The sequence below is a fragment of the Narcine bancroftii genome, chromosome 5, assembly GCF_036971445.1.
Source record: "Narcine bancroftii isolate sNarBan1 chromosome 5, sNarBan1.hap1, whole genome shotgun sequence".
Lineage (NCBI taxonomy): Eukaryota > Metazoa > Chordata > Chondrichthyes > Torpediniformes > Narcinidae > Narcine > Narcine bancroftii.
Genome location: NC_091473.1, coordinates 161342454 through 161356118, shown reverse-complemented (window position 1 = coordinate 161356118; position 13665 = coordinate 161342454). Strand labels below are relative to the sequence as shown.

Sequence of the window (13665 nt, the reverse complement as noted above, 5' to 3'; positions counted from 1 at the left end):
GTCAGAGGACAAACAAGAGAAAGGAATGAGGTGGAATTTCCAAGTTGGGACCCTGTGGCCAGTCACAGGGATTGGCGCCGAGACCTTCTGAAGGTCCAAATACACCTCATCAACTGGTTTACCCTCATCTATTCTCCAAGTTACATCTTTGAAAATATTTCCACAAGAATAGCCTCAAAATTCCAACCATTCACAACCTAAGGCAATGATTTTAATAAGAAGATCAGGAGATGTACTGAATATATCCAAGCTTGCTGGTTTGTCAGGTGCAAGTCAACAAGCTGTAAGCAAGGCAAGTATAGGTTTCTTTTACTACAAAAGAACTGAGGTGAGAAATCACAGCCTGTTGACTGTGTGGAGCTTCGGCAGGACAATGAGGAAATATATCTACATTTACAACAGGATCAAGATCAGTTGGGAAGGTGGGAAAAGTAGTGGCACATGGAATTTACCTCCTGCAAGTGGGAGGTTTGCACTTTGGAAAGTCAAACTAGGGCAGGTTATACATGGTGAATGGGAGGACCCTGTACAGAGATATAGAACAGAGACCTTGGAGTACAGGTGCAGTTCCGTGAAAATGGTGACTCAGGTTGACTGGGTGGGTGAAGAAGGCATTTGGCACGCTGGCTTTCATTGGGCAGGGGTACAGAGTACAAAAGTTGAGACGCTTTGATTCAGCTGTACAAGGCTTTGATGAGACCACACTGGGAAGACTGTGTAGTTCCCAGCTGTAGGAAGGACATCAATAAGTTGGAAGAGACACAGAGGAGCAGATTGTTGCCGGGAGTGGAGGAGCTGAGTTCAGCTGAGACTTTAGTCCCTGGAGCGAAAGCTGATCTGATAGAGGTTTATAAAATCATGAGTGGCATAAAGTGAAAAAGTGAATACCCACACTTTACTTCCTAGGGTAATTATTCCAGAACGAGAAGGCATAGGTTTAAGGTGAGAGGTTTAAGAGGGACCTGAGGGATAACTTTTTCCACTCAGAGAGTGGTCTGTATGTGGAACAATCTACCAGAGGAAGCTGTAGAAGTGGGTATGATTATAATGATCAAAGGCATTTGAACAGATCTATGGACAGGAAGGTTCAGAAGCTTATGAACCAAATTTCAGCTTGGTTGACATGAACAGCTTGGATTGTGCAGGATGACTTGTGATACAGCTTGAGGGACTTTCAGAAATCAAGTGAAGCAGAGAATAGGGCCCTTCAGCCCACCAACTACCATCCACACTCATGAATTTCCCAGCTCCACAACGGTTTAGTGCAGCTGTACACCATTTGCCAAGCCACCTTCCTGAGGTGGTTATCTTGAATTGTTCCGTCCCTGTCCATTTCCACAGCCCACAATAATTATCCCTTCAATGCTGGGCACCCCCAGTCGCTGCTCACACTTACGTCGGTCACCATGGACAGGTCGATAATGAAGCAGACCAAACAGGAGACGGCGACCACCACCTCTCGACGCACGTTGCCAACCATCGAGGCAGGGAACAGGTCCATGATGCCAGTGATGAAACCCTCCACGCCCACGAACTGCAGAGTGGACACATCAACCAGTGTGGGAATGGGACAGAGTCATTCTGTAGGGCAGCTTGCAAACATGCTGGCCCGATGACCCACTAACACACTGACAACTCCCTGCACAAAACACAGCCCTCCTCAGTGTGACCCTCCCTCAGTTTTCTTTTTGCGTTTTTAGCAGTAAATCAATGCCACCCCTTAATTATTCAAGTCACAAGTACTACATTAGTTTATAAATCAGACTACTCACACAAAATTTAAGTTACAAATTGAAACATAATTATCTTCGTTGATACCGTCAAATTCTTTGGGGAGTCAACTGTTCCACGAGACCCTCCAAACTGCCCGTGAGCACTGAGTACTCCTTTTCCAGGGATACACAGGTACACAGATGTCCTCAGAAGAGGGGCAGGTAGTCACCCCAAGCTGAACCCTCGAATGTCTACTACCTGCACCCCTGGACGGCCCTCTATTCAGGCCCAATACCAGGCTGACGAGGACAACTCTAGACCAACCCTCCCTCCTCTGTACCCGTTGCCCAAAGATCAGGAGTGTGAGGCCAAAGTGTAGCCAGAACTTGAGGAGCAACCTCTTCAAGCACATGAACAGAGGCAGCACCCTTGCACACTCCATATCTCTGTGAAACATAGTCTCAACCAAGCCACTGAAGTGACAGATGGCTAGTGAATCCATGAATTGACTCAACTCATGACAAGGTCCACTGCCTTCGCATTTCGTTGGGAAATCACGGATTTCCCCTCCATTTTCACGTGTACTTTCATGTCCAGGTAGCCATTGCTCCCAATCACTGCCTTTGTGGATTTTCCAACCTTGATGGTCGGGGACAAGAATCATGACTGCAATCTTCCAGTGATGCAAAAGAATTCCTGGCCCAGCGCAACTCCTGTAGGGCCAAGGTCTTTTGCAAGACAGGTCTGGCATATTTATGAATAACAAACAAACTAGACCATAGTATAAAGCAGTGGTTCCCATCCTTTTACTTTCCACTCACATACCACTTTAAGTATTCCCTATGCCATAAGTGTTCTGTGATTAATAAGGGATTGCTTAAGGTGGTATATGGGTAGAAAGAAAAAGTTTGAAAACCACTCTTTTAATCATTCCAAATTGATTTGTTATGTGCACAGTTTCATGGCTTGGCTTCGTGAACGAAGATTTATGGAGGGGTAAATGTCCACGTCAGCTGCAGGCTCGTTTGTGGCTGACAAGTCCGATGCGGGACAGGCAGACACGGTTGCAGCGGTTACAGGGGAAAATTGGTTGGTTGGGGTTGGGTGTTGGGTTTTTCCTCCTTTGTCTTTTGTCAGTGAGGTGGGCTCTGTGGTCTTCTTCAAAGGAGGTTGCTGCCCGCCGAACTGTGAGGTGCCAAGATGCACGGTTTGAGGCGATATCAGCCCACTGGCGGTGGTCAATGTGGCAGGCACCAAGAGATTTCTTTAGGCAGTCCTTGTACCTCTTCTTTGGTGCACCTCTGACACGATGACCAATGGAGAGCTTGCCATATAATACGATCTTGGGAAGGCGATGGTCCTCCATTCTGGAGACATGATCTACCAAGTGCAGTTGGATCTTCAACAGCATGGATTCGATGCTGTTGGCCTCTGCCATCTCGAGTACTTCGATGTTAGGGATGAAGTCGCTCCAATGAATGTTGAGGATGGAGCGGAGACAACGCTGGTAGAAGAGTTCTAGGAGCCGTAGGTGATGCCGGTAGAGGACCCATGATTCGGAGCCGAACAGGAGTGTGGGTATGAAAACGGCTCTGCATACGCTTATCTTTGAGGTTTTTCAGTTGGTTGTTTTTCCAGACTCTTTTGTGTAGTCTTCCAAAGGCGCTATTTGCCTTGGCGAGTCTGTTGTTGTCTATCTCGGTGTCGATCCTTGCATCTGATGAAATGGTGCAGCCGAGATAGGTAAACTGGTTGACCGTTTTGAGTTTTGTGTGCCCGATGGAGATGTGGGGGGGCTGGTAGTCATGGTGGGGAGCTGGCTGATAGAGGACCTCAGTTTTCTTCAGGCTGACTTCCAGGCCAAACATTTTGGCAGTTTCCGCAAAACAGGACGTCAAGCGCTGAAGAGCTGGCTCTGAATGGGCAACTAAAGCGGCATTGTCTGCAAAGAGTAGTTCATGGACAAGTTGCTCTTGTGTCTTGGTGTGAGCTTGCAGGCGTCTCAGATTGAAGAGACTGACATCTGTGCAGTACCGGATGTAAACAGCGTCTTCATTGTTGAGGTCTTTCATGGCTTGGTTCAGCTTGGTGCGAGAACGCAGCCTTGCTTCACGCCATTGTTAATGGAGAAGGGTTCAGAGAGCTCATTGCTGTATCTGACCCGACCTTGTTGGTTTTCGTGCAGTTGGATAACCATGTTGAGGAACTTTGGGGGGCATCCAAGGCGCTCTAGTATTTGCCAAACCCCTTTCCTGCTCACGGTGTCGAAGGCTTTGGTGAGGTCAACAAAGGTGATGTAGAGTCCTTTGTTTTGTTCTCTGCACTTTTCTTGGAGCTGTCTGAGGGCAAAGACCATGTCAGTAGTTTCATAACTCCAAAGGAAATGGGCCAATGACAATTTTTCTCAAGCAAAATATTTCAGTAATAATTGGGTCTAGAGCAGAGATTCTCAACCTTCCCTTCCTACTCACATACCACCTTAAGCAATCCCTTACTAATCACAGAACACTTATGGCATAGGGAATACTTAAAGTGGTGTGTGAGTGGAAAGTAAAAGGTTGGGAACCACTGGAATAAAGCAGTAGTCCACAAGAGGGCAGGTCTCACGTTGACTAATGTTATGCTAACTCAGTCCTCCTCAAACACATCATCCCATATTCCCCATTTCGAAACGAGAGGCCGAGATGTGAGTCCTTTATCTGGATGATGAGATAGCAGAGCAATGAACAGAACTACCTGAATGTTTCGTAAAATGCTTTCTGGCAATCTGCCAAAGTCCTCAAAGGTAAGGCCGAGACTTCCAGGCCTTCAAGATGTTGCCGAAAAGTCATCAACAGCCAATTGCCGAGCTAATCAGTGACAAACCGGCGGTGGAGTCACTGATGGTAAACTTAGATGAAAAATGGTAGTTCTGCAATGGAGTAAATGTACTCTGGCAAACTGTCAGTTAATTGCTCAAACTGTGTAGTTGGAGATAACAGAGCTTTACTCACAAGTAGCAGACTTCTTCTGAACAAGAAGTTTGTCCTAGTACTCCCACACCACACACAAAACCCCCTTTCGATTCAGATCTCATTTCAGCCATTTAAATAATTTATCCGTCTTCCCACCGATGCAGACCGACTTCTGCACTGTCACTGCCACAGTGTGGCCCATTTTTAGTACTGCCCTTAACATACAAACTTTATTTAAGACTACAACTTTACAAGACACAAAACACACAGAGTTACAACTAAAAAAAAAACCACCGTTAATATATGCCAGAAGAAAACACAAGAAGCAGTAATCACTATTGCCTCTCTATTACAGTATTTCACATTAAATTAAAACATGATTTGATCCTCAACCACCATTCCCAGAACTCAGCCACCGTCCCCTTAGAAACCGCATACTCCTGCTCCAACACTTCACGGGCCTTGACATAACCATCAAAGAGGGGCGAGGTGACTCGCCCCACACCTTCCTGCCTCTCGACCCATAAATAACCAGTTTCATCAGCCCAACAACAATGCCACAAACACCCAACCCCCTCCTCCCCACCGAAGAGGGAGCCAGAATTTGAGGACCAGCCTCTACGGGGTACGTGAAGAGGGGCTGCAACACCAGATACTCCACAAAGAAGTGATACACTCTCTCCGCCCTGTGCAGTAGTGACAGGCAACCGGGGTGTTGGTGAACCGACTCAAGAAGCAGTTACATGGCATTGCTTGGTGCAACATTCTCCATCCCAGGTCCTCTAATGTAAAGGGGAAAAACTACTGTATACAGAGAACAACACTGGGGATCCCCTAGCCACCGGATTGTAAAATGGACTGCCATAGCACATCTGGATGGCTGACGAGGGCGAGGAAGTGAGCAGCCTGAATAGGAACAGCTTCAGTGCATCCCGAAATGGCACAAAATGGATCATCGCCTGGTGGCTCACATTGTGCTGGACTGGCTCCTGAAAAACACGTTGAGCTTTGAGTCTGATAAGCACCCCCAGCTAATTAGGGCTCAGCAAGGTCAGGACTGCTCCAACCCCGAGTTGCCCAACACCTATCACTGTGCGACGGGGACCACCCTCTCCAGCAGAGACCACGACCCAGACCCACATAGCTCCCGGTAAAACGCAGGCAGCTCCATGACTGATTTTTGCCACTGGGAATTGCGTGCCTTCCAGTAGGCAGATTCCCTGGTGAAGGAAGTAGATGGCCAGCACATGCCACTACGGAGGGTGCTCGGTGAACATGTATCTCTACAGGGCCCTCAGGCAGAGTGTCGACTGGTGGATCTAGTCACACACCAGTGACACACCCTCTGCGATCAACAGACACAGGACCACAGCAGAGACCCAGTGCCTCCTGTTTCCCCAGAAGAAGTCCAACTTCTTCTGGATCTTGGCAACAAAAACTGTGGGTGGGACCAAGGTGAGAGCTGGTACCACAGCATCAAGGCCCCCAGCTGGTTGATGACCAGCTCCCTACCCTGGTATGAGATTGCATAGAGACCTGACCAGCGCCCCAACCGCTCAGAGACCTTTCCCTCCAGTTCCCACCAGTTGGCCAGCCAGGAATCTCCAGTGGCACTCAGGAAGATCCCTAGGTAAAGACGATCCATAGCAAATGACTCAAAGGGACACATCTCCTCAGACAGGGAATCCATCTGGTACTGTCCCACCAGAAGGCCGGAGCACTTTGCCCAGTTGATCCTGGCAGAGGATGTGCCTGAGAAAACCTGGCATTCATGCATCCTCTGCAGGTTATTGGGGTCAGTGACCATGAGGAGGATGTCATCGGTGTAAGCCGACAGTATGATCTCCATCACTGGCTCGTGCAACACCAGACTCATCAGGCTCTTCTGGAGAAATCAACACCCAGGATGTCCCAGAAGGCGCTGAGGGATTTCACTGTCAGCCTGTCTAGTCCTGGAGACTTGGTGCTCCACTGCTGGTGAAGGGCTCCGGTCCACTCTTCCAGCAACAGGAGAGATTCTAGTCACTCGATAGCTTCAGGGCTGACCTGCAGCTCCTTCTCACAAAGGATTTGATGCACATCATCACTGGATGGATCCGGCAAGAAGAGTCACGTAAAATGAATGGACTTCTCAGGCTATTCTCACTGGATCTGTGATGGAGGAACCATCTTCCACCAACAGCTCTACTAGCTGTCTGAAGACTATTCTCGATTTCTCCAGCATAAAGAAGGGTGAGGCAAGGTCTGTATCCCTTAGCATCTGAACCCCATGACCTCACACTGTCACCTCAGGATCTCTCAAACTGCAGGTCCCTCAGTGCCTCCTCCTTCTCCCGGTAGCTCTGCTAAAGGAATGAGTCTTCAGCAGTCGGCCACAGCTGAGATTTGAAGTCAAGCAGCTCAATCTCGGACACATGATCCTTGGTCGATCTTTGCACATACTTCTCATGTACTTCTTACATGAGCCTTGCTCACATCCCTCCAGAGCCTGAGAGAAGTGAACCTCCCCTGTCCTCCCCATCAAGACACCCAAAAACGACAGAATGAATCTTAGAGTTGGTGCTCGTCCAGCAGCTGGATGTTAAGTGCCAGTACTTTAAATGAGCACTGCCCCCTGAGCACTGCCCCCTCCAGGCAGTAGTCTGAGCACACCACTGGCCACATGGAAGACCCGACATCCAGGATATGTGCACTCTGGAGATGTAGTCAGTCGATTCGAGAGCCTTCCCTCCTTGAGTAAGCACAAGAGTTGGATGAAGGTTCTGCCAAACATTGACCAGATCAAAGGAACTCACCAGTTCTCTCAGCAGCCTCACTAAGGCCTGGCAAGACTGAGGGCTGAAACTATTCCCATCCTTGAGGGTGCAGTTAAAATCATCTCCAAGGATGACACACTCCCCTGGCTAATGGAAGCCAGTAGGGCAGACACATCCTGGAGCAGGTGCATCTGCATTGGGCCAGGTTCAGGGGTGTAAACGTTGACAAGATGCAATGGCATGCCATCCTGGCACATGCCCAGATGAAGCAGATGACCTGGCACCAGCTCCTGATCCATCAGGATCTTGGATCGGAAGGTCAGGGCCAACAAGATAATGACCCCGCTTGAAGTGGAGCGGAGGTAACTCAGGGAGATCCCCCCACCCATTCGTTTCCTGGAGCAGTGGAGGTTTCCCATCCCTAAGAAACGAGAGATGGTGAAACCCTGTGGAGAGACCCTCTATCATTAATGACATTCAGACTGACAATGATAATCTTCATGACAAGTCACTGGAGATCCCGTTGCTAGAGGCCTGGCTAAAAAGAGTAGAGCTCCTTGCTGACCTCCCTCCACTATAACTACTGGCAGCAAGGCCTGCAGGAGCAATTTTAATTTGCACTGCTCATTTTTGGTCAATTCCGACTCCTTCCCCAACTTTTTGAGGATGTTATGGAGGGACTGAGCAATTTCAGGGAGATCTGACCAGTGGGTGGCAGCCAACTGGTCTTTACTCTATTAACCCCGGGTGTCCTCCATGAACTCCCTAACCTCCCCCACAATGATGGTTATGGAGCCAGAATTGGGGACAATGAAATCTGCCAGTTCTGCGTCAAAGGAGTCCTCCTCTCTGTATCCCAAATCCTAGTCCTCTTCCAGCCAGGCTCCCCCACTGGCTGGTGTGCCCATCCCACTCTGCGTGGCAATGACTCAGGGAGACCCTGACGCCCCTTGGTCCAGGTCCCAAGGCGCGGCAGGGCTTATGCTCACTACACCACCACTTCCCAGGATGGGAAGAGTCTGAATGAAGGACACACATTCTCTGAATTGTGCTTGCCTCCTCACCCTGGTCACCTACCCTGGAAGTGGCACTGGAAGGTTCCCGGCTTTCGCCAGCCATCGGAGCACCAATGCACTTCCTCACAGAATAGACTGGTGATCCATGAACTGAGCAGACTGGTGATCCAGGGCCAGATGTTCCTTAACAAGACCCTTTGCCTTGGGTAACTCTTCTCCAGATGACCACTGGTTTCTGGGGGCCATCTACCTTACCAGGAGACGCAGAATCTGGGTGCATAGCTACACTGGAGTGTAGGACACCCCCCATTCAGCGGAATCGCCCACTGACTTGGGAGATGTTTGCTCAGGGAAGGCAGCCCTGTTGGAGGGCAGATCACACCCTCATGGCCCTAACAGGGCCATCCTCCAGCTCCAAGAAGGCACAGTCCGCACATGCAGCCTTTACTGGGGGTAAATCCCCTTCCATGGACATGCATCTCCAGCGATTTGTTCCACTTGGTGGCTGAAGCATAGAGATTTCCATCTCCAAGGAATCCTCGGTCTCTGGCACCCAATCACTCTCAACTCCCTCAGGCCCCCATTGACCCCCAAAATCCTCTGGGTTGGGTCTGGAGGAAGCTTCCGGCTCTTGCTCCTCCAGTGGAGAGGTCTAGAGGTGTTTTGTCTTCCTCTGTGCCGCCTTCTCTTTTATAGCTGGAATCCACCTTTCCTTACCCCCGCCCACCAAAGGAGGGTCATCTACCTCAGGTGGAGGAACAGCTAAAGGAAAGGCAGCAGCTCGCTGGTTAGGGGAATCCCTCCGAATGTGCCCATACCCCTTACAGTCCCGACACCTCAGATGCCCTGTGGCCCAGTAAACATGGTAATTATTCTCCTCAAAGTCCACCTGGAACTGCCCTTCAGCATCCACACCCCATGCTAAACACATAAAGGCAAACTTTTTAAAACCATACAGTGACTTAAAGCCAGGTACGGTAGGCTGAAGCAGTACTTGGGTGATATCCGATTTCATTCCCCCAGAGGTCACAAGTGAGGGAGAATGCTGCATCAGGTATATGGGGATACACACCAGACAGGGCCACTTTCTGCACTGAAACCATCACTGGCTCCACTGATATGAAGAAACCCCTCCCCAACCGTCGATCCTTTACCCAAGACCAGGAACACCTCTTTAGTGGACCGCAAGATAAACGATGTCTCCCCATGGAGCTTATCAACCACGACAATACCCTCCTTCCCATCCAGACTCGGAGACAGAGCTTTCAAACCACTTTCCAGAACAATGGACAGAGACATATTACATTGTACAGTATTGACCAAAGTCATTAATCTGAAGGGCGAATCCTTTGCAGGTTCCCCGCCTCCATGAGCTGTGACTGCTGCATAGGTCCAAGGGGCTGTCATCTTAGAGATTCAGCTCACCATTATGAAATTCTATGCAGTCAGCAATTATCGCACCTTCTGATATGAAACACTGTCCTTCTACCAGCAGAGCAAAAAGGCAGTGCAGGGAAGGGAGGATGGTGAATTTCCACAGGAAAATCTGTGCAATGAGAACTTCAATATTATTCTTCTCGAGCACAGGGAAAAATGTCTGCCTCCAGGTCAGTCCATACTCCTCCAGCCTCACAAGTCCCAGGAGTCTTCGATAATCTTTGTCCCTCAGTTGTCTCAAGCGAAAGATCTCAGTTTGGAGTGAGATTTCCAATGGTAATGGGCCAGCTTCAACTGAAGTCCAGAAACAGCCTTGGCAATCTGCCAGGCATTACTACTCCCACAGCACTCAGGCACTGTCAAAGACCTTGCAAAGAAAAATCTTCCTTCTTCCTCCAAAAAAGATCACCGCTGAGATGAGAATGCACTCCCATATTTTTCACCGACCTCTTCACATTCAATAATCAATTTTTAAAACCATACTTGGATGACGATAGAGGTCACGCAATACCCACCCCCCCCCCCCACCCCAGTATTAATCCCCACAAAATACCACACTGGGTCAGCGTTCCCCCGGTAATGGACAGGTTTCAAGATGAACCCACCTGACTGTCCAGCCCGAGAACCAGCAACATGAAGAAGAAGAGGGCTGCCCAGAGTGGTGCGATAGGCATCAGGGTCACTGCCTTGGGGTAGGCAATGAAGGCCAAACCAGGTCCTGGATCAGCATGCAAGAGATGGTATCAGTCAGGTGTCTGTCCCATCCCCTCCCAACCTGCCCCATTCCCTTGCATCCCTCCAAACCCGTCCCATCCGCTCCCAACCCGCCCCATCCTCTCCCAAACTGTCTTGACCCCTCACATTCCCTCCCAACCTGTCCCATCCCATTCCAACCTGTCTCATCTCCTCCTAATCTGTTCAGTCCTGTTTCAACCTGTCCTTCCCATCCAAACCCATCCCATCCCGTATCACCCTGTCCCAAACCATCCTAACCCATCACAACTGATTGCCAACACCCATTTATCCCAACTCTGCCTTCCATTGGTTAACTTGTGTTCATGCAGATACATTACCCAACTCCATGCATCCTTATCTTATGATTGTTCTTTATCTGGCACCTTAGCAAAGACCTTCTGGAAATCCACGTTCACTAAATCCATCTATTCCCCTCTATCAACTGTGCCTGTTTTATCCATAGAACCATTAAGAAAGCCGATGGTATGCTAGACTTCATTAATTTGGGGGAATTGAGTTCAGGAGTCGTGAGGTGATGTTGCAGCTTTTTAAATCTCTGGTGAGACGACACCAAAAATTATGTTCGGTTCTGGTCATCTCATAGGAAGGATGTGGATGCTATGGAGAGGGTGCATAGGAGATTTACCACGGTGTGGCCTGGATTGGAGAAAGTGTCTCTAGGCAAAGTTAGCAGAGCTAGGGCTTTTTTCTTTAGATTGAAGAAGGTTGAGGTGACTTAATAGAGGTCTACAAGACTATGAGTGGCAGATAAAGTAGACAGCCAGCACCTTTTCCCCAGGGTGGAGCACATCTGTACAAAATGAAGGTGTTGAAAGTTTAGGGGAGATATCAGGACTGTTTTTTTTTAAACATTCACAGAGAGTTGTGGGTGCCTGGAATACATTGCCTGGGGTGGTGGTGGAGGCTAGAACAATAGACTCTTAGACAGGCACATGGATGAAAGGAAACTAGGTTATGAGGTAGGGAGGGTTTAGTTTTTTGGGTAGAGAGAGAGAGAGAGAGAGAGAGAGAGAGAGAGAGAAATGGGTTGGCACAACACTGTGAGCCGAAGGGTCTGCACTGTGCTGAAATGTTCTATGTTTTATCCTCAAAGAACTCCAGTTAATTTTTCAAACAGGAGCAGCCCTACCTCATTCCCTGATGGAGCAATTTCTATTTCTTCCTTCATGACAGCTTCAAGCATTTTCCCAACTATAGGTGTTAAGCTAATTGGCTGATAGTTACTTGCCTTTTGTTTCCATCCTTTTTTGCTGAAGTCCACAAAATCACACTGACTATTCTGAATCAGTGCCTGCCTTTCCATAAGACATTGGAGCAGAAATAGGCTATTCAGTCCAGTGAGTCTGCCCTGCCATTTAATCATGACCTGATTTATTTTCTCACTCAACCCCACTGCTCAGCTTTCTCCCCATAATCTTTTTGATGTCCTGACTGAACAAGAACCTATCGATCTCTCTCTTAAATCAACCCAATGACCTGGCCTCCACAACTGCCTGCAGGAACAAATTCCACAGATTTACTACCATCTGGTTAAAGAATTTCCTCCCAATCTCTGTTCTAAGCCAATGGCTTTCAATCCTGAAGTTCTGCCCTCTTGTCCTAGATTCTTCCTACCATGCGAAACAACCTTTTTATATCTACTCTGTCCACGCCTTTTAACATTCAATATGTTTCAATGAGATTCCCCCCCCCCATTCATCTAAATTCCAACGAATACAGCCCAAAAGCAGTCAAATACTTCTTGTATAACCGTTAAATTCAATCCCTCTAGCAATGAAGGCCAACATTCCATTTGCCACCTGCTGCCCCTGCAAACCAACCTTTTGTGATTCATGCACAAGCACTCCCAAGTCCTTCTGCACGACAGCATGCTGCAATCGCTTGGCATTTAAATTATATTCTAATCTTCCATTCTTCCTTCCAAAGATGATAACCTCACATTTCCCCACATTGTACTCCATCTGCCATACTCTTGCCCACTCACTTAACCCAACTATATCTCCTTGCAGACTCTCTGTATACTCTGCAAAATTTGCTTTTCCTCTCAATTTAGTGGCATCAGCAAACTTAATACATTACTCTCAATCTCCTCTTCCATATTGTTTATGTAGGAGAGGGGAGAATGCAATGGGTATAATGGGCAGAGGTAGAGCGGAATGTGTAACAGAAAGGAGTCTAAGACATTTTGATCCCGGACATTTGGTGCCCACAATTTGGCTCCAAATATTTTGGCAGCCAGTTTGATGCTGGACATTTTGGCCTGCCCACTACACTCACCATCTGCTGGCCTACTCCATCCCCATCCCACTGCTCTGCCTGAACCCCCAGTGTTGCAGCAATACCTGAACCTCTGGCATGGCAGAAACTCCCTCCCCCCAGGAAACCACTCCTCCAGCAAACAAGGGCTTTTCGTAGCTTATAGCAATATATTTAAATTATTAAAAACAGACGGGAAACAAGCAAAATCAAAGGCTTTTGGTAAAATATATTTATTAAAAATTTAATTACATATAATTAAATATATGATTATATTGAATTATTATTTATATTTTATGATTATTTGTATAATAGGTGATTATTTGGATAACAATAAATCCCAAAATATTATTTTACTCTCTCCACAGATGCAGACTGACCAAAGACCCTTGTTTTTGATTGTTCCCGGACTGTTTTTTAATAATTAAAATATATCGCTATAAGCTAAGAAAAGCCTTTGTTTACCGGAGGTTTCTGCAACGCCAGGCAGTGCCACGGGACCTTGGCCAGCAGACAGTGAGTGGAGTGAGGAGTTGGGCCAAAATGACTAGTGCCAAACTGTGGGTGCCAAAATGTCCGAAGGGCTACAACCGTTATTTTTTTTCTAGCCAAAACATCTGTCGCCAAAATGTGAGGGCCAAAATATCCAATTCCAAACGAGCAAAGGCAGAGGGGAGTGTGCAGCAGGTGAGTACTGGGATCTTCTGTGTTTGTTATGTGGACAACGACTTTGAGTAGCCAGCTTGCAGGCTACATATACATTGGTGGAGTTGTAGA

At 47.9% G+C, this 13665-nt stretch overlaps 1 protein-coding gene across 8 annotated transcripts in view; it reads right to left on the bottom strand.

Moving 5' to 3' along the window:
* The window catches only part of LOC138764101 (sodium- and chloride-dependent creatine transporter 1-like), a 59450-nt gene that overhangs the window by 12431 nt on the left and 33354 nt on the right, over window positions 1-13665 (bottom strand). For 5 of the 8 annotated variants that reach the window (XM_069939480.1, XM_069939484.1, XM_069939483.1 and 2 more), the window contains 2 exons: window positions 10482-10594; window positions 1397-1534 (listed from right to left, as the gene is read on the bottom strand). The exons of 2 other annotated variants lie outside the window; for them this stretch is intronic. In XM_069939480.1, coding sequence (XP_069795581.1) covers window positions 1397-1534; window positions 10482-10594 — 251 coding nt within the window. The remainder of the gene's footprint in view (window positions 1-1396; window positions 1535-10481; window positions 10595-13665) is intronic. One more of the 8 variants, XM_069939477.1, reaches the window with a different exon arrangement.